At 38.6% G+C, this 26790-nt stretch overlaps 2 protein-coding genes across 2 annotated transcripts in view; one reads left to right on the top strand and one right to left on the bottom strand.

Moving 5' to 3' along the window:
• LOC124280678 (centrosomal protein of 104 kDa-like) overlaps positions 1–10646 on the bottom strand; it is a 73043-nt gene extending 62397 nt beyond the window's left edge. Inside the window, 5 exon segments of the mRNA XM_046716672.1 lie at positions 1706–1844; positions 3646–3727; positions 4321–4412; positions 7603–7735; positions 10522–10646. Of these exon segments, the coding sequence (XP_046572628.1) occupies positions 1706–1844; positions 3646–3727; positions 4321–4412; positions 7603–7715 (426 nt within the window). The 5' untranslated portion in view covers positions 7716–7735; positions 10522–10646.
• A 5147-nt stretch (positions 10647–15793) lies between these two features.
• Positions 15794–24801, top strand: LOC124280674 (DNA fragmentation factor subunit beta-like). The gene is made up of 6 exons (XM_046716670.1): positions 15794–16019; positions 18111–18240; positions 19670–19864; positions 20432–20511; positions 21621–21895; positions 24389–24801. Exons 1-6 carry the CDS (start codon positions 15882–15884, stop codon positions 24585–24587), a joined length of 1017 nt encoding a protein of 338 aa, XP_046572626.1. The 5' UTR covers positions 15794–15881; the 3' UTR covers positions 24588–24801.
• The last annotated feature ends 1989 nt before the right edge of the window (positions 24802–26790 follow it).

Genomic DNA, 26790 nt, shown 5'->3' with positions numbered 1-26790 from the left:
GGAAGAAATCGTTATGTTATAAGTTGTGTCATGCAAAATCCGTTTGGTTATGATTCCAATACATATTTAACTACGGGTAGAAAGTAGTTTTGATTTTCTAACTTGATGAAAACAAACTATAATCTCATTAATTCTAACAGACTTTACGATTTTCAAAAATGGCGGCACCCTGTCGCGAACATCCGCCAGTCTGAGGATAAATGCTATTTAGGTTTGTTTTCACCGAGTTACAAAATCAAAACTACTTTCTACTGGTAGTAAAATATCTATTTTATTGATGGCCAATAGGATTTTGCATGACATAGCGTATAACATAACAATTTCTCTCCTGGCAGCGAGGTGGGTGTCAATATAATACTACTTACAATATTATTGTTACTTCGACCACAACCTCACTTCGAGGAAGAAATCGTTATGTTACAAGTTGTGTCATGGAAAATCTTTATGGTCATCAATCATATACATATTTTACTACAACTAGTAAGTAGTTTTGATTCTTTAACTTCCGTGAAGCGATCTGAACACAAGTAAGATATCGCTTTCAGGCTTCCACAACGCTAAAGCAAGACTCACAAACATAACCCATTTAGCACGAACTGCGCGGGTCCTGTGGAAATCTGTGCATGGTGACACCATCGCCCGACCCCTAGGAGCAATTGGCGACAAAGCAGCGATTCGGCATGTCGCCGTTGATGTCAAGAAATCATCAAAATGATGAGCGTGCTACACACTTTCTATACAACTAACTGAAAATCGTTCCTCATATGACGTCACTGCAGTGCTCTGGCGACAGAGTTACGTAACCTGTCTGTGGTTTCGTTGGCGGGCGAGAGGGAAGCAGGCGACTTTTTGGCCACTTTTAATCACTCGGTATTAATTAACCACAAGTTTTTAAAGAATAAATTTGGTGTTCCGCATAAGACTAACCACAAATCTTTCATATGTAATGGTTAAAAGAGTAACAAAAAACAAAGTTTATTGGTTCTTTAAACAATCAAGTCTGGACCAGACAATCCAGTGATCAACAGCATGAGCATTGATCTGCGCAATTGGGAACAGATGACATGTGTCAACCAAGTCAGCAAGCCTGACCACCCGATCCCGTTAGTCGCCTCTTACGACAAGCATGGTCGACTGTTGTGGCAAGCTTGGTTTGCTGAAGACCTATTCTACCCCGGATCTTCACAGGTCAGGGAAAGGAATGAGTGGGACCAGTTAGATTACATTTCAGTATATATCTTCAGTAAAAGGTCCAGGACAAACACCCTTCTGAAAGAAGTTCAACCCCGGGTGGTGGAGTAGGGAGCAGGACAATGCCACCCGGACAAGTGCCACCTAGGACAATTGGCACCGAGTGATTTCTACTATAATAGTGAGGACACTTGCCACCCATTCAAAATTTTTAGGAATTTTATTTGAGAAAATGAATGCAGGTTGTCAATAAACACAACTTTAGATGATAAAAAGTCAATGGTTTCTTGGTAAATTCATATTCTGACTTTGATCAACTTTTAACCTTGAAGTAATTTTGACTTTGATGAAATGGGGTAGCCTTGTGGTTAAAGCATTCACATGTCACACCGAAGACCTGATTTCTCCACATGGATACAATGTGTGAAGCCCACTGCTTAAAGTGGCATGAAACAATACTCACTCACTCACTCACTCCTAACTATTGAACAAAACTGTAAGTGCTTCATCTCACCTGGTTATACAAATTAAACTTGTTGACGTGGTTCTTGTGGATGTTGAGTTTCAGATACACCCCTACAGCATCCACATGGACAGACTTGAGTTCCCGAGCCTTGTAACCAGTCTTCTCATTGTCCGACAGAGACACATACCTACACACAAAAACAGTACAAGTCCTCAAAATACTACAAAGTTTGCAAAGACTCTATGAAAGTCATTTATACTGGACAAAATAAGTTAGGGATATTGGTATGTTTATGATTGATATTGTATTAGTGTGTCAATGAAGAAATAGATCAGTATTCATAATTTCAAAATTTACATATATCCCTAACTATTTTTGTCCAGTATATATATTTGTCAAAAATTAACGAAGACTAGTCCTATATCACGTTTATCGCTTTAGTGCAACACTCTAAAATAATATCATCTAAGCCCAGTGTTTCCGCTGTTTTTTTTAAACAGTCGGTCACTGTGTCCAATGACCACCTGATTTACTGGTCCTGCATGAAATCTGCCAATCACAAAATACAGGGCTTGATTTAAGAGATGTTGACCTAATTGCACCAGGTTCAACCTCAGATAAAAGCCTTGTTGCACAAGCCAAATTCCAGTTGCACTGCTTTTATTGCAATATGTAGATGTAATTATCTAGTACGGCTGGGTATTGCAGAGAATTTTCATATTGCGATATATTGCGATGCAAAAGCGTATATTGCGATATGTATTGCAATATATTGCAAGAAGGTTTTTTTCAACAAAAAAATACGTATAATCGAGTTAATGCTTGATTTATAAAGCAAAAACACAACAAAATCACTATGCTTGATTAAGATTTAATAAAAACTTTTAATCATGACAAAAAACAAATGTAAATAATGTTTTGCACAAATAAAAAAGGAAAGGAACAACTTAAAAAACGGAAATATCCAAAGATTTCCGAGTGTTACGAAGTTTTCCGAATGCATGTCAAAATACCGGTTTTCAATCAGCGTATCGCAATACGTATCGTTTTCATGTCTGAACCGGTAAATACCGGTAAACCGGTTATATTGCGCAGCACTATTATTTAGATGTTTTATTCAGAAGTATACCCACTCAAAAATTGACTTGCACATGGTGCAAGTTAGACTAATAACTAGGTTGCACTTTGTAATATTTGGTTGCACCAATGCAAGTAACAGAGCACTAAATCGGGCCTTGAAATATGATAGTTCCGTTGCCCTCATCATATCGGAGCCATTTATATTCAGATATCCAGTCTGAATTAACTTTCTGTAACTCTGTAACGGTTTTGAAGACCGATTGCAACTTGAATTTGAATCATTGTTTTGCCCCTTACTGTTTGTTTTGTCATCCTCAATAACCGAAACCGTACCTTTACCAGAAAAAAAATTGGACAGCGTTGTCTGCTTTCTGCTTGTCATTTCAACAAACACATGGTACATAAACAATCGGATAACATTGTTATTTTCCGTGATTTCCCATGACAACAGTGATTATATTGATGTTTTGAGGTACAAAATATATCAATCATTTCCGAGTGACTGCCAAACTGACCAATCATATTGGAGGGGCATAATGAATTTAGAAGGAAACCTCATCTCACACGAAAATTTTGAGTGGCCGATTCTATTATCAGAGCATTACTTCAGCGATTTTATTTCAAGTTCGGTAACATTAAGCAGGACAATAAGTAGCTTTTGTATTTTACAGGACACTGTGACCGATAGCCTCCAAATTTATAGGTCTTGGGCATTTTTTACCGGCCAAAAACTTGTATATACCGGAGAATGGAAACACTGTGAGCCTATATGGAAATTAAGCAGCAACTGGAATGAACACTTGGGGGCCATTCTATATTCTTATCTCTAGGATAAGAGTTCTTGAAACAACTTCACACACAACTGTTACGTCACTGCAGTGTAAATATGTCCTTTGTATTGTACTCACCCGAGTCTGGTGTATCGAGCTGTGTCCAATGACAGTGGCACTCCATCAGGGACATCGCCCACGTAGAACTCTATCTTGGTAGCTGAAACAAAAACACAAGTCAACATCTTCCACAAACCGTTATAACATTGTGAGATAAATCAAGCCATAGCTTTACAGGCGCATAGTAAGCCATATTTTTTCCTGTAAGCCCGCTAGGTTGCAAAACTTTATACTTAGATATTATTGAGGGCTTGTCCAACTTTCATAGCAAAAATCCTGTGAAAGCCTGGGGTTTTTTTGATAATGGTAGCTACTCCCCTGCTATAAGCATAGGTCAAGACAACATAACTGTATGAAGTACATGAATGATTCCAGGATTATGGACAGACAGACACATGGAATGACAAACATGATGACTTAGCCCAAAATGTTAATTAAAGAATAGGCACAAATTTCAATCAAAGATTTTAAGTTGGGTGCTAATTTGCAGACGATACAATGGCCTGAAATGACTGACTGAGTATGGTTTTACGCCGTTTTTAGCAATATTCCAGCAATATCACGGCGGGGGACACCAGAAATGGGATTCACAAATTGTACCCATATGGGGATCGAATTTGCGGCCTTCGGCGCCGACGATGGGTTATTTCCACCCTGTATACGCTTTAACTACCTATAAGGTACTATGGTTACCTATAAGGTACTGGTGAGACAGGATCTGTATTTTGCGGAGTCGAGATCTCTTCTCCAGCTGAATGACAATATCTTGTGGATACAAGCAGTACCTGGTATGGAAAAACAAACATGTCAATACTGGGAAATACATTTCTTACTGCTGTTTTCACAGCTGCTTATGCCTAATATTGCAATGTTTATGATATATGCTCATGATATCAATCACTTATTTACATAGCTATATCATATAGCCAGAATATTGCTGAGTGCGGCATTAAACAAACAAATAAACAAATTTTAATGAAATACATGCCACAGGGCTCCAGATAAGGGCCGTATCGGTGTATGTACGGATAAAAAATATGCCGATACAGTAGGAAACAATATAGAAAACGTAGCAGATACGCATCACAGCAATGGTGTGCGGACTTAGAATCATTTACAGACGTATTTATATGAACAAGTACTTTATTGTTTATTGACCTGTTTACACAAGAGCAGCAATGTTGTGGTGCATATATGAAACCAAACACAAGATTACTGATACTCGATTAAATTCCATTCAGTACTCTAAATGTACACACAATCCTCTCAATGCTACTGTCGAACCAATTCGACAGGAGAGCAGCATAATGACATCCCCAAATAAAACTTGCAATAATTATTCAACAAGTGGGATTTACGTGTCATTTGACTTATGTATGGAATGCATTAATTCTCAGCTTTCTAAATATGTAATCTTCAATTAGTTTATGTACCTTAAAAAGAAAAGCCAGCGAATTAAAAATGTGCTTGCCAAAATTCTCGGCACACAACCGTAAATAACGGCCATTGTTGACTTCAGGCACATCACGTCGAGTGGCACCCAGTCTAATATTTTCTTCATAATGAATTTTTTTTTTATAATTTGATCAATATATTTGTTCTTTGGTGAAAAGGAAACACTGAAGTTTCCCATTTTCTAAAAAATAGTAACTTTCGGTTTAATTATTTATAAACAAAAACAATCTCAATGTTACATCACCGATGAATAGGAACGATCATGGCAATGGCGGTAAACAAACAACTCCACATGCATCATGATACCGAAAAAAATATGCAATCCTTTTGATAGATCCAATTATTTTCGCTGGAATTAATTACATGGTCTGATTAGGTAAATGTTATTGTCTTTGTAACACATTTATCATATTTATCGACTTTATAATGATTTTGTTGGATAAACCTTCCGACACTGACATTGTTGACAGCCATAGGTGACGCGTCAGGGCGTGGTCAAACTCGCATGTTTTTTAAGTGACGAGACACGTACGAAGAGCGTTAGAAAATAAGCGTTCAGAATCAGAATCTGAAATCCAAAACATTCACAGAAAACGACTCAATACCTAAATAATACAATGAAACATCATCACAATATTTGTAATTGTACCCACCCTTGATGAAACCGGAAGAACGTACGGCATGGCACTCATGGAGGTAAAATAGACACGAGTTGGAAAACAACCATTGATACATTTTCTGAATTGATTCCAATTCCCGTAAAAATCCAAAATATATAATAGAATTAAGTTTATATTTACACTCAATTCGTTACTTTTAGCTGTTTTCAACAGCAGTTGGCATTTTTGCTTGCGTTGTATATTTTGTCCCCTCAATATTGCCGCCGATGCGTAGATCTTTATGTTTACAAATTCGAAGTCTTAATGGATCTCGCGGTCGATGATTTTTTAATAATGTTCTGACACAGGGAGATATTATAAAATGTCAGTATGTCATAACAACAACATAATGTTGTTATGTGTCTATCGTCACAAGGACAATTCTGGTGATTGAAGATGTCATGCCATTCTCTTCCCACAGAGGTTACTCCTGTCATATCTTCCTACGTAACCTCTGTTCTAATACGGCCCTTTCATGGTGTGAGCGTTCAAGACTCGTGATTGGAGACAATCAGATTTAGTTGTGCAATCAGCGACGTTGTTTCAAAAGTGATCATTCGCAAGGCCTCGGTAATTCCCGTATACTTCGAGAAAACTAAACCTCTTCCCCTGCGCGATGCGCAAACGTTTCTTCTAGACAGAACTCAGTCATGTTATGGCGGATCAGTGGCGTCTCCATCGCCCCCCATGACAACGGACAAGCTAGCCATTAAACGTCTTGTGTGTAGTATCAACACAAGTCCCCGGCAGATGGGGGATATTTGTGGCCTCACATTTGCTTGTGTTAGTCAAGTTGAATCTAAGTCGATGTAACACGTGTTCTGATTGGATAGAAAGAAGGGAGATAATTCGTGTTGCGATCTTTTGCCGCTAGGGGATTTTGTGAGAAACGGGAAATATGGCCGTATTAGAACAGAGGTTACGTAGGAAGATATGACAGGAGTAACTTCTGTGGGAAGAGAATGATGTCATGCATGAATTCTTTTTTCCTTTCACAGAAACGGATGAAACCAGATCTAGTGTAAGAATGTGATGTAAATGGATTTCTTAAAAATTGGAATGACGGGATAAAAAATAGTCACTGTCTGTGTGAATGCATTTCACTCAAAATCGGTATTTATTTTAGACATTAAAACAGTTACACAGCACATCTTTTGTTCTCCAAGCAGGAGCAAAATTGAAATAAGTTTGTTACCTCAAAAAGCAGAGCTTTCAAAGTTTTAATTCTACCTACTAGTTCCTCACATTGTTTGATGTGTCCATTTTCTCTAAAACGAATTACTGGTCAAGTGACCCAGTGCATGGCTCAATTTAGCATTTAGAATTTGCACAGGTGCAACCTAAAACTGCTAAATGTAACCTCATATTTTTACCTACTTGCACACTGTGCATGTTCATATTTTGCTGTTAAAAAAACAGACATGTTGAAAAATTATCTGGAGCCCTGATGCCGCCTCTACCAAGCCATCACATCAGTTATATCAGTAGGTATCCCGTATTTATAACCAAACATTATAATTTCTTAATTTAGGAATTTTTAAAGACATCTGTTGCAGACTTGTGGAACTCTATCAGCATCTCAGCAGGTCTGTATAAATTCTGTATGGTTCGTAATCATTCATAGACCTTTACTGCTGTTTCAGAACTGTCATAACCTTACCAGACCAAAAGAAATGTTACTGTATTCAGCCACTTGGGGCAAATAGTTTTGAAACATTTTCTAATGAAGCAAAGATTACCTTTCCACAGGTTTAGGCTGAATCCCCACCTCACATGGGCTCAGTATAAAGTAAATGTAGCTGTCTGTCTTAAGCAAATGGTTATTTCAACTGACTAAACATTAGTACAGATGGTTGTTTACCTTGAAGACTGCCATCCCTTAGTGAGGGGACCGTGGCTGTTGAGTTCCGTGGCCCGGTAACTGTCATCCTGACCCGACACATGCACCACTCTAAACTGGAGTTTCGCCGGCATCCTTGCTCTGCTTCATCTATCTACAACACAATAACATCCATCTCAGTTAGGATTCATACAAGATTCAGACACATAATTCAAGTACTTTAAAGTTTTTTTTAGACTCCTACAGTAAACTTCATAAGACACTCTGTGCCATGTTTAAGAGGCTACAGCAGGGTTTTACCTTGTCCTGCAAATCTAAGGCTCCAGAAAATGCGAAATTACTAATTTTAAGGGTCCTTCATGAAATAGGTTGATGTACAGGACCCTTGCACATTGTGTTAACCTTTATTGTTGCAATAATATGTACATGTAACTGTTATACACTGCATATGATAAATGGGAGCACCTTTAGAATACAGCACCACAACTTCTTGTGGCAGTCTCTGTCAGAGGTCACATGTCACTGAGACAAGCAACCAATTTTGTGAGAATCTGTCGGAAGCAAACCCATGACCTTCGGACTGTTAGCCTAACAGCTAACCGACTGAGCTACGCCCACACTGTTACACAATGTGCTTAAAATTATCTAGTTATTCCTGAGATGTTATGGAAATTAACGGACAATTCCGAAGATTACTTGATATCTCTTGATTTTAATCTACAGACAATTGATGAATGGCCCCGCTGCCATTTGGCCCTCTCGTCCCATTCTGTAATCTACAAGTTCCTGAATGGTGTGGAATGAGCTGATATGGCGCAAAGTGAAAACAGCTGTTGACATCAGACATCGAATTCACAGCATGCATTTTAAAAAAATCATCGGGTGATATTGTGACAGAATAGTGTTGCAAGGAACACTGTAAGGATGGACCTGTGAAGATCCGTGTCAGAATTGTCTTCAGCGACCCATGCTTGTCGTAAAAGGCGACTAACGGGCTCGAGTTGTCATGTCATCATATCCCAATTGTGTAGATTGATGTGCATGCTGTTGATCACTGGATTGTCTGGTCCAGACTCGATTATTTACATACCGACACCATATAGCTGGAAAACCAACCAACAAACCAACCAATCAACAACTGTCAGGATAATGTGGATTGCAATAAGGAATAAGGGAGACATGAGCAATTTGGGTTCCATTAGACAAAATCTTCAACATTAAACCATTTCATTGTGTAATTTCAACATTTTTGTGTGAAAAAAGTATTTAAAATCTGAAAGGATTATGTTTAGCACACAAACTCCCATCAGCTCTTGGCTTACTCAATGACAATGTGTGTAGAGATGACAGAACACTAAGAGGAGGCACACCCAATATCCCAGCAAAAGTTTGATGTCACAAATCATTGTTTTTGGTAAGGAAGTTTCACAACAAGCGCCATAATATTTCGTAAGCATAATCTAATAAAATATGAAAATTTAAGGTGATTCCATCTGGTTTTCAAATTCACAGATTGTTGGGTGGCTCATGCTAATTGGTATCAGATGTAGATGCTGGTTTATTAGGCTCTGCTAATAAAATGGCGCTGGCTGGATGATTTGATGAGTTTTGTTTCCCTTAAACCGAAGCAACAGCTATCGAAGTGAGAAAATATGCTCTATATTTTCATACTGACCAGTAGTGTTGGGAATTGGTTGAAATCTCACAATTGATGACTCACAATTGATGATTGGTTCAATACCAACGACCAATCATCGAAAAACATTCGTTAGCGTCATTTTTTAGATTTTCCTATTCAGGTTGTAGTTGTACTGATCTAAACTTACGCTGGTAGTAGAAATGCAACGTTCATATTGCCCCATATGGTTTACGCTAATGACAGATGTAATTAAAATAATTCAGAGAAGATATTTAATCCGAACGTAAACCGTCATCAAACTGTTATCATTTGTTTTTTTCTGGTAACGTTCGTCTTAACGTAGGGGGACAGAGACATCAATAGAACAGCGCACCAGTTAGCTCTGTACAAGGATTCTTAATTTAGGTCATCGACACCGTCGTTTGTTTTCTGCCTTAAATTAATCGTAATTATCCTTAGAAAGTATTAAATTTGGCATCTTAGAAAAGAAATATAGTTCGTTTACCACCATGTATAGTGTAATAAAATTTAAGCCCTGAACTATTATAGCGTTAAAGCACTCGACGCAAGCCGCCTCGTGCTTTAACTATAATAGTTCAGGGCAAAAGTGTGTTTTATTACACTATACATGGTGGTAGAGAGAAGTGTATTTCTTAAATCAAACACTTCATCACTCAAACTTATTCTAAAAAAATTGGCACGACATAGGTTCTTAGTTTTGCAAAATCAGAGTTATTGCCACAACAACACAGAACATTACTTAATATCATACCAAAATGGCACAACTTATGTTGGTGGCCAGTAGGTAAACTGAGAAAAAATGACTTAAACTAATGGAAAACATGGTCATATAAATAGGTGGATCAAAAACTATTCCTAAATCCTACCAACAACTTCGCTGGCACACGAAAACAACTGCAAGTAACATCAATATGATCAATTCACTGCTACAACATTGGGCCCAACATTGTCCATTCAAACATCACTGACAGGTTGTAACAAGTGTTCGTTTTAATAATGTTTGTCCACATGCTCTGACCAGATGGCAATAGAAAACAGTCGATCGGTGGACAACATGATAGTAATTTTGTGTTTAGTAAGCTGAAACTTGTCGCTTGACTATATCTTCCAAATAAAGACATCGGATACGTGAAGTCATATTCTTTTCGACATTGGAATGTGACTTTCGTGCATTTGTTTATGTTTTGACAGATACGTTTGTCAGCCGGTAACATTCAAATATTTCATGGCACATGGCGTCATTTTCTTATGTCATGTTATGCAAATATATCGATACTCACACATATACGCGGGACATTCAGCTATATTGGGTAAAATCAAGCGTACAATTCACATTTTATCTTCTTGACGACGAATAAACCGCGCAGGTTGTGTACATTGGAGCTCGGCGGAGTTCTCGTTGACGCGAGACTTGGACAGATAAATTACCAAAGAGTATTGCTCCTTAAAGTTAATTTTCGATGCATGAAAACGAAAAATTCCCACAGAAATATGCAATAAAATAGATTTTTATTTAAAAATAATTTTCCGTGAAATCGACATCAGTCATTCGGAACAACACTATCTCTGCGGGGAGATTGTTATATGTATTTCTGCGAATGTTTTCTGTTCGCGGCGTTCGTCCTAAAGCATCCAGTATAGTGTTACTGCAAAGATGTATAAGTAAGGAATAAACTCCGAAGACTCGCCAATATTCGCGCAGCTGGTTGAGTCCGAGGCCGTTAGGCCGAGGACCCAACCAGCCGAGCGAATATTGGCGAGTCTTCGGAGTTTATTGCGCTTAAACCTAAAATCATACATATTGGCGCCCTAGTTTCGTAACTCTTGCACCCGAACACAGCAATATAAATATTGGCGTCCTACATCTGGGTAGCACGGTATGCACGATACACACGTTATGAACACGCTCAACTGTGCACGAGACAGCATATTGGAGGGATACAAAACAAACGAAAATATTTTACTGCATCTATTTTACCAGATGTTTTCAACCATGTCAGGAGAATGGGATCCTTTAAGCGATGTCTTTGTCACTCAAAATACATTTTCCGAAGCTACAACTTTGAATGTGAGTGACATTAATTCAGATTTTGAGGAAATTTGAAAGGAAGTATTTCGAGTGTCAGTTCTGATATCACTCTGCAATGGGACAAAAATCATGTAGATACAGTTGGGAATAGTATTTCGGATGAGGAATTGCTGTGTGAGTCGCAAAACCTAGAACAGGAATTTGACCAAATGAATAGTTCAGCAGATGATGAACTGATGCTTGCTTCTCAGCAGATAGAAAAAGAAAGTGATCAAACAACTACCAGACGTTTTGGCAAACCCCTCTCAGTTTCTGAATATCAAAACTTGGAAAATCTTGCAAAAAATAAACATACAGAAAAGAAAAGCCGGTGGGCAGTGCGGATTTTCGATACATGGCAACGTGAAAGGGATGGGTTTGAATCCGAGTTAGGCAGCAAATTATTAAGTCTTTCGGATGAGGATCTGAATAGAACGCTGAGTCTATTTGTCACAGCAGTAAGGAACCAAAGGGGAGGTCAATACAAGGGCAACACAATTCATGAGACTCTTATTTCGATGCAGAGATTCATGCGCCAAAGTGGTCGAGATGTTAACCTAACCACCGATTTTGCTTTTAGGGGTTTGAGAACCATTCTTGATGCTAAAATGAAATCACTGGCCTAGTCTGGTATTGGCATGCATAGAAGGCGAGCTAACGTCATCACACCACAGGAGGAGGATGCGTTATGGGAGAGGGGTTTGCTTGGGGATGACACTCCGGAGAAATTGCTTGAAACCGTTTTTTATTTGAATGGGATAAACTTTTGTTTACGAGGTGGGGAGGAACATCGTGCTCTAAAAGTAGGTGAAGTTTCAAACTTCTGTGTTTTTAGAAGAAACAACAAAAAACAATTGGTATACACTGAAGGGGTTTCCAAAACGAATTCAGGAGGGCTAAAACATAAACGATTGTCTGCTAAGGTCATTTCAGTGGATATTAATGAAGAGAACCATGCCCTTTGTCCAGTTAGACTTCACCAAAAGTACATGTCACTGAGGTGAGTGAATAACTTAGTGATTACTGAAAATCTTAAAATTGAAAAAGATGTGAAATTCATATCCTCTTTTAAAAAAATAGCTTTTTGTATAAAAACACCCATGGAGACGGCTACAGTGAAGCTTGTATGCAATGTATGTACCACTTGATTGCAGGCCAGTGGGTTGTGATGACTTTTACCTTCGTCCACTCAAGTACCCTAAGCCTAACCAGTGGTACTCTGCCGCTTCTATAGGGAGACACTTCTGTCTGGGGTGGTCAAGAGGCTCTGCGCCAGGGCCGGGTTTGAAGGATTTTATACAAACCACTCCCTAAGGGCTACAACGGCCACACGCCTGTATGAGAGCGGTTTGGATGAGCAGCTGATTGCCGAAAGGACAGGTCACAGATCGACAGCTATTCGTGCATAAGTGTAGGTGTAATTGCATTTGAAATAATCATATACTGAACAACAGGTTGATTGATGACAAATGGGCACTGGTATAATGAGACATATGTGCACTGTATTTAATGATTATTAATCACGTCTAAGTGCGATGAGGTAGCCTAGTGGTTATAGTGCCTGCGGTGCGGGTTCGATTCCCCACACAGGCACAATGTGTAAAGCCCATGCTTTGTGTCCCCTGCCGTCATACTGCTGGAATATTTGCTAAAGGATGTGTAAAGCCAAACTCACTCGCTAACAATCACTTGTAAAATGTATATCAAAATATTAGTGAGGGAGTAACATGTATTGAATAATTATGTGCTATATACAATACAGGTACACGAGAACAAGCGAGGGCATGTTAAAGATTGTTGATGATGTTGTCCAGAGGAAAACACCAGCAACTGCCACATCAGCGACTAGCTCGCCAACACCTCACTCTCCGACACCACTGACCCCAAGAGACGTCAAGACGCCAACTGTTCAAATGCTAAAACTGTACACTTCGTTGTTGAACGCGACGGTGCAAGAGTGACATTTGACATGTAATAAAGGGATGAAAACATTGTGAGGTTTTGTTTCTATATTTCGGTAATGACTGACTGACTGAGTTTAGTTTTACGCCGCTTTTAGCAATATCCCAGCAATATTACGGCGGGGACAACAGAAATGGGCTTCACACATTGTGCCCATGTGGGGCATCGAACCCGGGTCTTCGGTGTGACGAGCCGACGCTTTAACCATTTCGGTAATGTGGGTATTACTGTTTGAATTCAGCGTTTGGACCGGGTCGGTAATAGGGCGCCAATATTTGAAAGTAGGGCGCCAATACACCAGATAAAGTCGCCAATATACGAAGCTAAGTCGCCAATAAACGAAAGATACGGGCTTCCCATCCCATGCTTATTGGAGTGATATGTTGTGTAATGGAGGCAATTTTAGGTTTAACCTGATTGCGTAATACCCCCTATACTGAAATACAGAAACAAACTCAATGTTTTCATCCATTTATTACTTGTCAAATGTCACTTTAGCACCGTTACGTTCCACAACGAAGTGTATAGTTTTAGCACTTGAATTGCAGCAGTATAACGGTGGGGGACACAACGCATGGGCTTTACACGTTGTGCCTTTGCGGGGAATCGAACCCGCGCCGCAAGCACTATAACCACTAGGCTACCTCACTTATTAATTACGTCTATGGGCGGTGAGGTAGCCTAGTGGTTAAAGTGCCTGCGGCGCGGGTTCGATTCCCCAGTCATCACAACCCACTAGCCTGCAGTCAAGTTGTACATACATTGCATACAAGCTGCACTGTAGCCGTCGTTGTTTTTTTAAACAAACTATTTTTGTAAAACGATATGAATTTCATTTTTTTTTAATTTTAAGATTTTAACTAATCACCATATTATTCACTCACCTCAGTGACATGTACTTTTGGTAAAGTCTATATGGACAAAGGCCCATTCAAATAAAAAGCGGTTTCAAGCAACTTTTCCGGGGTGTCGTCATCCCCAAGCAAACCCGACTCCCACAATGCATCCTTCTCCTGTATTGTGAGCCTGTGCCAGTGGTTACATTTTAGCGTTTAAAATGGTTCTTAAACCCCTTTCAAGCAAAATCGGTGGTTAGGTTAACACCTTGACCACTTTGGCGCAAGAATCATTGCATCGAAATAAGAATCTCATGAACTATGTTGCCCTTATATTGACCTCCCTTTTGGTTCCTTACCCGTGAAGGTCCGGGTTAGAATGTGCCTTCAGTAACCCATGCTAGTTGTAAGAGGCGACTAACGTGATCGGGTGGTCAGGCTCGCTGACTTGGTTGACAAATCATCTGTTCCCAATTGCGCAGATCGATGCTCATGCTGTTGATCAATGGATTGTCAGGTCCAGACTCGATTATTTACAGACCGCCGCCATATAGCTGGAATATTGCTGAGTGCGGCGTAAAACTAAACTCACTCACTCCTTTGGTTCCTTACTGCTGTGACAAACAGACTCAGCGTCCTATTCAGATCTTCATCATAAATACTTAATAATTTGCTGCCTAACTGGGATTCAAACCCATCCCTTTCACGTTGCCAGGAATCGAAAACCCGCACTGCCCACTGCTTTTCTTTTCTGTATTTTTATTTTTTTGCAAGATTTTCCAAGCTTTGATATTCAGAAACTGAGTGAGGGTTGCCAAAACGTTTGGTAGTTGTTTGTTCACTTTCTTTCTATCTGCTGAGAAGCAATTAAGCATCAGTTCATCATCTGCTGAACTATTCATTTGGTCAAATTCCTGTTCTAGGTTTTGCGACTCACACAGCAATTCTTCATCCGAAGAACTATTCCCAACTATATCTACATGATTTTGGTCCCCTTTCAGAGTGATATTAAAATTGACATTCGATATACTTCCATTTAATTGCTTCGGAAAATGTATTAATGTTGAGTGACAAAGACATTGCATAAAGAACCCCATTCGCCTGACATGGTTGAAAACATATGGTGAAATGGATGCAGTAAAATATTTCGTTTGTTTTGTATCCCTCCAATACGCTTCCACGTGCACAGTGGAGCGTGTTCATAGCGTGTGTATCGTGCATACCGTGCTACCCAGATGTAGGACGCCAATATTTATATTGCTGTGTTCGGGTGCAAGCGTTACGAAACTAGGGCGCCAATATGTATGATTTTCAGTTTAAGCGCAATAAACTCCTCAGACTCGCTTAACGGCCTCGGACTCAACCAGCCGCGCGAATATTGGCGAGTCTTCGGAGTTTATTCCTTACATATACGTCCTTGTGTTATTGTTAATTTGATGAGTTTTATCATATCAAAATTAATGTCTCTTTCATATATGTGTCATTAGAAATGTGACGAAAAGTATCTACATGTACATTCATACTTGTCTCCGTGTTATTGTAATTTCATTAAAAATTGCTGGTTTCAATAGTTAGAGTAGGAGTGAAACTGTTTTCGGTCCAAGAACAGTGTAGTTGGAAACAATACCAGTAGCCAAAATGCAGCGAAAAGAAATAGCGGAATTACACGAGGCATGCCGAATGGAGATCTGGCGGTAATGTCAAGTCCGATTGCGGAAATACACAAACAAACGTGCTTGCAGAAGCCACTGAAAGAAGGACCTGATGTCAAATAATGTTCAGCCGTTTCCTGGCTCTATTTAACGGCGGAATGAGGGCATACAAAGTACAAGATGTTGGGAGAGAAGTCAGAATAGGCGTGGCAGCCAAAAACTTTGAAGACTTGAAGAAAAAAGGCTGCGAAAAACTCGAGGTTGAAATCTATTTTTATATGATTATATCTCATTCATAACAGACGAGTTGTTTCGGTCGTTTGTCAGCTTCAACACTACATTAACATTTTAGCAGAGAATCAATGTTTATGATAACATCGATGGCCACGATCGACAATGCAGGGTAATGAGAGTCATATGAGTATTGTTCAAGATCATTGTTGTAAAATATGGGAAACATCTAAGGACGGAAAGATTTCCACCCATAACCCCGGTTTTTTTATCATTCTATGCCTAAGATTTATAGTAAGAATAGATATTTTTACATAAAGCCTAAACCCTAATCCCTTGAGGTGAGGTGAAATTAGGTTTAACGTCGTGCTTGAGAATATTTCGCTCATATGACGACGTGCATGCGTGTGTATGTGTATGTGCGGCTACTTGTACTAGTCCAGACTTAAGCTGGTTTTATAGTGCTAGCCCACTGAGATACCCTAACCCCTTGAAACAATCCTAATAAATAGAATCAGAGACCATATACCGGTATATGGTCTCTGATAGAATACATTTCAAGCGGGGGTTACAGGTGGAACTCTTACGAAGAGTCATAGTTGACACTGGCCCAATTTTTTGTCAATTTAGTATATACCACTTCATGAACAAAGCAACTGAAAGATTATCATAATGATATATATGTATGTAACACTGTTTGTTTGTTTTCTAATGCCGCACTCAACTATATCGTAATGCAGTGTTTAAAACTCCCAAAATTCCAAGCCAGACAGCAGGACGGTAATTTAAAAATGATTACCAGTCCGGATACAAACTTGCCTGTCCGGTTTTCAACAGTAAAAAACAAAACAAAAAATGAGGTTTCTGAATTCTTTACTGCAGGAAGCCCGACAAATTTCCGTAACATCGTGTTGCCTTATGATAGCAATGATAGGCATCGCAATGAACTACATAGCACTAACAGGCAATGCACCAAGTTTAGGTAAACCGAAAGTACACGTGTTGTTATTGGTTATCGGGGCGGTGGGGTAGCCTAGTGGTTAAAGTGTTGGCTCGTCACACCGAAGACCCGGGTTCGAATCCCCACATGGGTACAATGTGTGAAGCCCATTTCTGGTGTCCCCCGCCGTGATGTTGCTGGAATATTGCTAAAAGTGACGTAAAACCAAAACTCAGTCAGTCAGTTATTCGTTATCGTAACGTGAACTGTCCAATCATAAGTAGTTTAACATAATTTTCATAGTACCTTAAACACCTGAAACTAATGTCAAGAAAACCTGTCTGATATTATGAAATATTTACTGAGAGGGGTAAATATATCTACCAGACCACTTTTGACCACTACTTTTGAAATTTGACCGCCCAAGATGAAAATAGACCATTCCAGACGGTTGGGCAGGCTGGAATTTTAAACGCTGGGTAATGGTAATTAAATAATCGAATTTGTCCTGACAATCCAGTGATCAACAGCATGAGCATTGATATACACGTGTCAAGGCTGACCACCCGATCCTGTTGGTTGCTTCTTAAAACAAGCATGGGTCACTGAAGACTAGAGTAGTGTTTTGGCAAATAAATTGTATTGCAATGCATTGCTATTCTGGTACCCATATTCCAATACGTATTGCGATATATGGGGAGCCTCGGGGTTTGACAGTGAGTGACATCAATTGTACATGCAGAGCCTATTTTCTACACACATAAAGATTTTTGGTTAATCCATAAAATAAACTTAATGGTTGTGAGGCCATAAATTTCAAATTTAGTTTTGATTTGAGGGATTGTATTTTCTATTCTATGAATTGTATTGTCTGTAAAGTCTGCTGTTTTGTCAGTTAATTACAATAGAAAACTTCAGTGTGAATGAAAGCCTTTGTAAATTTTAACTTAAACCATAGAGATAATCACAAAACTTCATATATACCCGGTATACTTTATTACCCAATATACCGGTTCTGAGAAAAAAACATTGCAATACGTATCGTTTGAAAGGCTGTTTTTCAGTATACTGGTTATACTGTGGTGTCCTAATGAAGACCAAATCCAACCTGGATCTCCACAGTCTATAAAACACAGGATAACCCAGGATGTTCATCTGTACAATGAATTATTTCTTTCAGCTGAATCCAGACGATGTAACGGTAGTTATAGAGGATGATGGCACTGTCGTCGACAGCGAGAGTTTCTTCAAGAAGTTACCTGCGCAAACTGTCTTTGTATTTCTTAAGAAGGGACAGGTTTGGAATGGAGGTACGAAATTGATTATCCCTAAAAGTATCTTTCAAGTTGAAATATGTATTGGGGCTGTAGACATGGTAGATATAAGTCTAAATATAGCTCACTACTGCCCCTTTTTGAATCTACAGGTACAATGTACGACAGTTTAAACACTTATATAAGACAAAATATTATGGATGTCAACTTCTTCTTTATTGTATACACAGCGTTTCTGGGATGTTCCTTGCCCCTTCGTCAGGTGAAAGACAGACAGCGTCATTCACCTGACGAAGGGGCAAGGAACATCCCAGAAACGTTGCGTATACAATAAAGAAGAAGTTGACATCCATAATATCTTTTCTTCTACTTGAATACCAACTTTTATATGCCTCTCAAGAACCTCATTGTAAACACTGTAGTACAATGTATAACATTGCCTTATAACACCACACCTCATTTTAGGAGTGTAGAATTCTAGTTTTCTTTTCCAAAATCCAATTGAAAACAAATGTCAATTCCTCAAATTTTATTCCTCATGGTAATATGTTGAATATGATGATATGGAAGTGTGAAGACGTTCAATTTTGAAGATTGACTGAAATAACAAAAATAAAGGACCATAAGTTTCAGTCCACAGTGAAAATGCAGAAAATGGCTGACATTCATTCACTGACAAAGTTACCTTCAAAACCAAAATATAGACATTCAAAATTACCAAATTAACATAATGCTACCCAAATAAATAGATATAAGAATAAGTTGGAGTACATACCATTTTGTTTGACTTCTACATCATGAAATCTAGTGTGTGAGACACTCTCACTGCACAGCTGTCTGTCACCCATGTGCCTCTCAGGCACCCCTCTAGAGTTACCCGACCTGCCTTAGCCTCAGGTAACTGAATCACCTCAAAAATCTCTCTCTCTCTGATATTTTCACATTGTCATAACCAAAAATTCTTTCTTACTTTTAAACTCATACATGCACATTTTTATACATACATTAAGTCACACATTCACAATTTGATACAAAATACTCAAAAACTGACACTTTGCATATAAACTTAGTACACATATCTTTTGCACTTCATATTTATACGGGGCGGTGGGGTAGCCTAGTGGTTAAAGCGTTGGCTCGTCACGCCAAAGACCCGGGTTCGATTCCCCACATGGGCACAATGTGTTAAGCCCTTTTCTGGTGTCCCCAGCCGTGATATTGCTGGAATATTGCTCAAAGCGGCGTAAAACTAAACTCAGTCAGTCAGTCATATTTATACACTCACTCTTGCTACTTAAATGCAAACACTCTATCCATTCATACCAATTTATATACAAACAAAAAATAACCTATTACCTGAATACTACAAGGAGCATCCACAAATATGAACACTTCCTGATCTGTGACATCCCAGCCAGTAGATATGGAGTAATGGATACTAGATAGTTGGTCTGCTTCTCTTCAGCTGGAGCAGTGATACACGAAGCTCTCACCAAACTGTTGAGTGCGACGCGAAGAAATGAGCTAGCCAATCAAATCCGTGACCTGATGGAGGACGACAAAGCGCCGGAGAAAGTACACATAATGTCCCAGTACTTGGACATGCTGGACACAGACGTGGAATCGGAACACAGACACGAGAACGAAGACTGGTTCGAAGGTCAGTGTGTTTTGAAATAATTGTACAAGCTGTTGGTCCGATGTTCTTGGTTCTTGTACAGATGAATATTTAACTTGGGGAAAAGGGTTTACACCTGCACAGAGGCTAATATTAGGCCTAAAGTCTACAGCCAATGTCTGTTAAAATTCCCGAATCAAATTAAATATGTCCAGTTTGTATTAACAGAGTTTAACTAACAAGATGTCACTGATCACAACAATGATAAAGAGGTATTAATGTTTAATCGAGCATCATTTCATATAATTCAATGTTAATAAACCTGGGAATTTAAGTAAAAATTAACTTATATAAAAGGCAATTTTTTTAAACCAATTTAGCTACCAAGAATGCATATTTTGGAATCCTTGATAAATCCCCACTAAGCTGTTTTCATTTTGACCAAGTCAGCTTTTTAAGACCTGTTTAAATAACGGCTCATGATAACAGCTTGAAACAATCATGAAAATAATGCCGAAAGAAGAACCTGAAAATATTTTCCCTTGAACAGAAAATGTTTTTTTTAAAACAGGAGAGTATGTAAGGATATCTTGAACTCATTATTACTAGGTTTAAACAAGAAATACAAGACCAAGAGCGAGGTGATGAGGAATTCAGCGCAGACCAGGATACGGAGCTACTACAACAGTGTAAGTGTACTGGTTCCTGGCCCTGCCAAGGGATCAATCTCAGAGACGGACAAAATGGAGATAGCATTCTGTGTATTCCCAGTTATGTTTTGTGACATGTTCTGATTAAAGTAATGAGGTGTTTTTGTTCAGTGCTCATCATACGGACAAATGTACTGAGACGCATAAAGTTATACTGTGTTACATGGCTGAGTGGAGGTCATCTGTGTTTTTGTTCATGCTGTCAATCACTGGCTTGTCTGACCCAGACTTTACATGTAAACAATATTCCAGATTTGTTTTGTTTGTTTAACGCTGCGCTCAGGAATATTCCAGCGATATGGTGGCAGTCAGTAAATAATCGAGTCTGACAATCCAGTGATCAACATTATGAGCATGTATCCATGCAATTGGGATACGATGTCATCAGTCAACCAAGTCAGCGAGCCTGACCACCCAATCCCGTTAGTCGCTTCTTTCAACAAGAACAGGTTGCTAAAGACCAATTCTTACCCAGATATTCACAGACCGCCTCCGTGGTGTAGTGGTTAGAGCGTCCGCCCGGAGTGCGGAAGGTCGCGGGTTCGATCCCCGACCGCGTCATACCAAAAGACGTTAAAATATGGTACTTGTTGGTCCCTGTCTGGCTCTCGGCATTAATGGGTACAACAAGGACTGGTCGGCTCGGAGTCAGTATAATGTGTCTGAGTGGGGTATTCATGCTTCACTGCGGCATGGTATCTCAGTGGGCTAGCACTATAAAACCAGCTTCAGTCTGGGCTAGTACAAGCAGCTGCACATACACATACACACGCATGCACGTCGTTATATGAGCGAAATATTCTCAAGCATGATGTTAAACCCAATTCCACCACCATCACCACCAGATATTCACAAATTTATTGCTTACTGTGAATAAATATAAAATATCAACATTTTGCCAAACGAGATTAATCAGTCCTGCTTAATCCAGCAAACGATACTTCTCCGTTGGAGGCAAACTGACATTAAAACTTGGATCAGTGTTTCATGGATTACACCAGGTATTGAAAAAATCAACTTCATTTATTCAGCACCTTTTTCTACAATTTGTTCTGTTCGGCTGTTTTAATGAAATATTTCTTCCACAGGCCAAGGAACAGATTGAAAAAGATGCAGATGCTAAGAATAAGCCAATGCTTCTGGAACTGTTGGAGGAACTGTACGAAGAACTCAAGTCTCAAGACTTCCATGGAACATACTTTGACCGGAGGGCCAAACCAAGGGAGAGAATCTGTGACAACAAGGGCTGGTTCCTGTGTCAAGGAGCGTTTGATGAGAAATCCTGTGAGAAACACCACACTATCAACCCGTATGCTTCCAGAGGCTACAGACAGCTGTTTGGTCTGTGGAATCTCGACCATATGTGAGTTGCTGTTTTATCACATAACCTATTGATAAGATAAGATAATTTCTTTATTATCCGAGGGGAAATTTGTTTGGCATCATATACAGTTCTCCAGTTTTTCCTTCATAAGGCAGCCATATAACATTGCAAATAATAATCATAAAACTATTGTTTAAAATAATCAGGATATAAATACATCAATTTAGTACACAAACATAGATATTGACTAGAATTTGGACAGTTGGAAGACAAGTCATTCATTGAATTTATTGTTAATGCATCTAATACCAGCTGGAACAAATGAGTGGCGAACCCTGTTTGTTCTAAAAGTCGGATACGCAGCCTGCGTCCAGAAGGTAATGATGAATATTCCAAAAAAAGTATGTGAGTAGGATCGTTTAAAATTTTGTTTGCCTTTTTTGAAATTTGTTGCTCATAACAACTGTCGATACTTTCGATAGGAAGCCCAATAATTTAAGACGCAGTGTTTACGATTTTGAGAGTTTGCTTTTATTATTCTGTACATACAGATTCCCGAACCAACTCAAGAAATTAAAGGTTATGACACTTTGAATAAAGGTTTTGTAAAATGACATCACGATAGTGTGGTCGATTTTAAAATGTTTTAACTTCCACAATAAATGCAAGCGTTGTTGTCCTTTCTTATATATTTTCTCAGTGTTTTTGTTCCAGGAGAGAAAAATATATAAGAAAGGACAACACTTGCATTTCTTGTGGAAGTTGAAACATTTTAAAATCATTTTAATGCATAGTTATTAGTCTTTAATAAAAGCTTAGAATAATTAAGGCAAGAATTTATGGATCAGGGGTGGAAATAACCCATTGCCCGACGGCCGAGTCCAGTGTTTTTTTCTGTCAGGCTATCAAATTTGTATATCACACTGTACCGGTGTCCACTTGACTTTCCAATGTTAATTATGTTGTTTATGTTAAAAAATCAACCAGGAGACAGCCAGTATAGTGGAAAAATTATCAGGGCAAGTGATTTTACATGTGCGACTGTACCGGAGTACACTAGCAATTTTAAAGTTATTTCCACCTTTGTGGATGTCAACTTCTTTAATCGAGGAATGTGATGTTTTGGAGTATAAGATAACAACAATCCCCAGTAGTTAATTGGTGCTGAGTGGTAAGTAGTGGTGGTCCGATTAATTGAAATAATCGAAGAATGGTCGCAGTGACTAAACAACCAAGCAATCGAACATGTTTTCTCGTAATCTAACACGACCAATCTTGGAACACTTGTTTGCATTAACAATATTTTTCACAAGGCTGGTTTTGTCTGTGTCCTTATATTTACATTTCATAAGCACTACAAGCTCGTTCCAAGTCATGACTGAATTTATCTTAAAGAATTCAGGAAATATGTGTTCCTAACATACTAATCATCCTTTAAATATGCGAAATTTGCAAATGGATTTAAGCAATTTGCTAAAAACAAACAAATGTTACTACATGTTTTTTCTTTATATTTTTTGTGTGCATTAACAAAAATAACAGGGACATTTAATAAATGATGCTAACCAATTAATTTCGATGATTGATCGGTTGTAATGAACCAATCATCAATCATTAGATTTTAATCAATTCCCAACACTAGTAGGAAGGGCAATGGACTGATAGAAGCCAGAGATTAACCTTGACCTCCATAAATTCTTGCCTTGATGTGTATCACTTCTAAGTGCCGTTCAAAGACCTTTAAATAATAATTGACCAATTAGAGAGAATATTTTCTTAATCTAATTTCATAAAAGTTTTCATGTAATTGAGACCACAACATTATCAAATGGCAGAAACTAAATTATCAAATAGGCAGAAACTAAATTCAGTAACAGCAAGATCAGAGAAACGTGAGACCTTCAAAGGATGTTATATATTTACTCACAGACTGACAGTAAGCTGTAGTGAGTGAGTGAGTTTAGTTTTATGCCACACTCAGCAATATTCCAGCTATATGGTGGCAGTCTGTAAATCCAGTCTGGAGCAGACAATCCAGTGTTCAACAGCAGGAACATCGATCTACGCAACGGGGATACGATGACATGTGTCGACCAAGTCAGCGAGCCTTGCCACCTGAGCATGGGTTACTGAAGATCAATTCTAACCCGGACTGGCGGTTCTTCACGGGTGTAAGCTGTAGAATAATACAGATGATAAATCAGAATGTTGCTGATGTGTAAAATTTTGACCTGGCAAACCAGTGGTCGACAGCATGAGCATCATAAGAAATCACTTTTATCTCCTATCCTTTATTTTGTGAGCTTTAATATAGTTTAATATTTCAAGGTGTGACCATGTGATAATTTTTTAGATGTTTTTTTCTTTCAAGACTACAAAATTTTATCAGTTAAATATATTTTGACTAAATATCCTAGATTGTTGTTTGTACTGGCATGTGAAATTAGAGGAAATATTGCAGCAGTGATAAAAATATTTCTGCCCCTGCTGACACGGCCATGACATGTAACTGACTCTGTAAACATTTTCCAGAATCGAGAAATCCAGAGAGGTGATACCAGGGCTGATCGAGGCAGCACGACAAAAACCCAAGAATGCTCATCTCAACTGGGAGCAGGTGTATAAACTCTTGTTCACCAGGGACAATCTCAAGTTTGTACAGGTCGGCTGCCACAAGAAGGCAGCTCGAGAATCAGGCAGTTGTCCATGGCAATCTTTTGTTGTCAAGTGATACATCACAATGTTGTTATTGTTTTACAGTGCTATCTTCCCACAGCAAGGGAGATAACTGACGATATATAAGTCCTATTTCCCCCTTGCCAAACTAGGTTGGAATTATCAGCCCCGCCTGGAATCCACAGCGAATTTTTAAGAAATCCGCAGCAAATTTAAGTAAATTCTGCATTCCATTTTTCAAAATTCTGCAGTTTAAAAAAACCCACAAAATAATGCAATTTCAATCTTCAAAAAGATCGATTTTGTGAACATAATTGCAGTGTAAAATTCAAATAATATTATTGTAAGGGGCTGAAGAAAATATTACCTTATGAATAAATGACCTTTATTCATGAATTATTTAAAGATATCGTTATAACAAATGTCTCAGTTCATTTTTGAGTAACCAATCATACTTTTGACATTTACCCCTACTTTTCGTTTCGGTTGATGGTCAATCTTGATTCAACTTTCAAAATAAGTAAATTCCATGGCAGAAAAATAGCAAATTCTGCAGGTACTCTGCAGGTTTTCCGCAGACCAGACGTTTTTCCACATCCTAAGAACAATTCTGCAATTTATTCTGCAACCATGGAATCCAGGCGGGACTGAATTATTGAGCTGTAGTTTTGCTAGAATAACGAGTTCAGTATACAATTGGGTACCAAAAGTGGCATTAGGTTTGTGAACGGCCCTGCAGACTTCAGTCAATTGTAGGTTTTATGTACTACTCAACACTTATTAATATTTTTCGAATCTTGTTTTTGATCAAGGTGCACAAGTAAGTGCACTTCATGGAGGTCATATCCACTATATTACAAAAAAAGATCTTGATTATAGATGGTAACATTTGAATAGGGGACATCATTTTGGTGCAATCTGATTGGGAAACAGGATTGGCATTCAAGGGACATAACTCAGAATGGCCTCTGTTGGCTCTGCCATAGAGCTACAATATTTCGAGTTTGGTATTGCTGGAAACTTGACTCTGTAGTGAGTGAGTTAACTCCCTTGTTGAGGGAAGATGTACCACCTTTACAGACGCAAGTTGGTTTTCCAGGCTCTCATTAGCCAATTTTTCTATTCCTTTATGTATTTGTAGCAAAAACATACAAAATGGTTTATGTTGTGTAAAAGCGGATGTATGGATGAAAGAGTCGATTCTCTGACTTGGATCTGGAGAAGAAAATCTTTAGTCGGAGATGAATTACAATGTGTTGAATATTATGACAAGTTTTAAACAAAATGACAAATGAGTAATCAGTTATGTTTTTCGTTGTCAAAACAGATGGGATATTATTTTCAATAAGAGAAAATATGTCACGGTTGTTCTGAGGAAATTGTATTTAAATATCTTTCAAAATATATACTAATCAAATAATAATGTTAAATAATTTTTACTTTTATAAGAATTGCATTTTTAGAGAAATCACTATATTTCTCTGTGTGTGTGTGTGTGTGTGTGTGTGTTATTTCTGTTTTTGTCTCAAACCAAAACAAAGTATGTCATGGTCTGAGTAAAATGTAGTTTCATGATATCTTAGTAATCATTGTCATGTTGACAGCAAACAAGAAGATATGTTGTTCATGTTTGCTGTGAAGCAGAGCGTCGAGTTGTCTCACAGATGACATCCTTACCTTGTCAGCTTGCTAACGGGGTTAACCTCTTTGGTCATGTGGACAAGGTATCCGACTTTGATTCGGAAATTTTATGGCTGCTACTTGTTTAAAAGAGAATCAGTTTGTTCACCATATCACAAAGTGCCCTTAGTAATGAGCTGATTGGAGAGCAAGATCTGGGTAAGAATTGACCTTCAGGAACCTATGCTTGTGGTAAGAGGCGACTAATGGAATGGTCAAGCTCACTGTCTTGGTTGACATGTCATCCCATAGATCACTGCTGATGCTGCTGATCACAGGATGGTCTGGTCCAGACTCGATTATTAACAGATCGCCGCCATATAGCTGGTATAGTGCGGAGTGCGATGTTCAACAACAAACAAACAATCGTACTCTGTAGACTTTATACAGTCATAACTTTGTGATCACCTTGAATGGGACCTGGTCTTATTAGAACATGTTGCAATTGGCTAACTGAATGTCTATTGTTTGAAGATAATGATTGTAAGGAATCTGCAAATCATGACGCTTTCCATACTTGCATTTAAGTAAGTAAATATAGACTGCCGGATAATCGCTCACGCTGACCCAAATGTTTA

The sequence above is a fragment of the Haliotis rubra genome, unplaced genomic scaffold, assembly GCF_003918875.1.
Source record: "Haliotis rubra isolate DU_JTF1 unplaced genomic scaffold, ASM391887v1 Scf271, whole genome shotgun sequence".
Taxonomy (NCBI): Eukaryota; Metazoa; Mollusca; class Gastropoda; order Lepetellida; family Haliotidae; genus Haliotis; species Haliotis rubra.
This window is presented reverse-complemented; position numbering and strand designations above follow the sequence as displayed.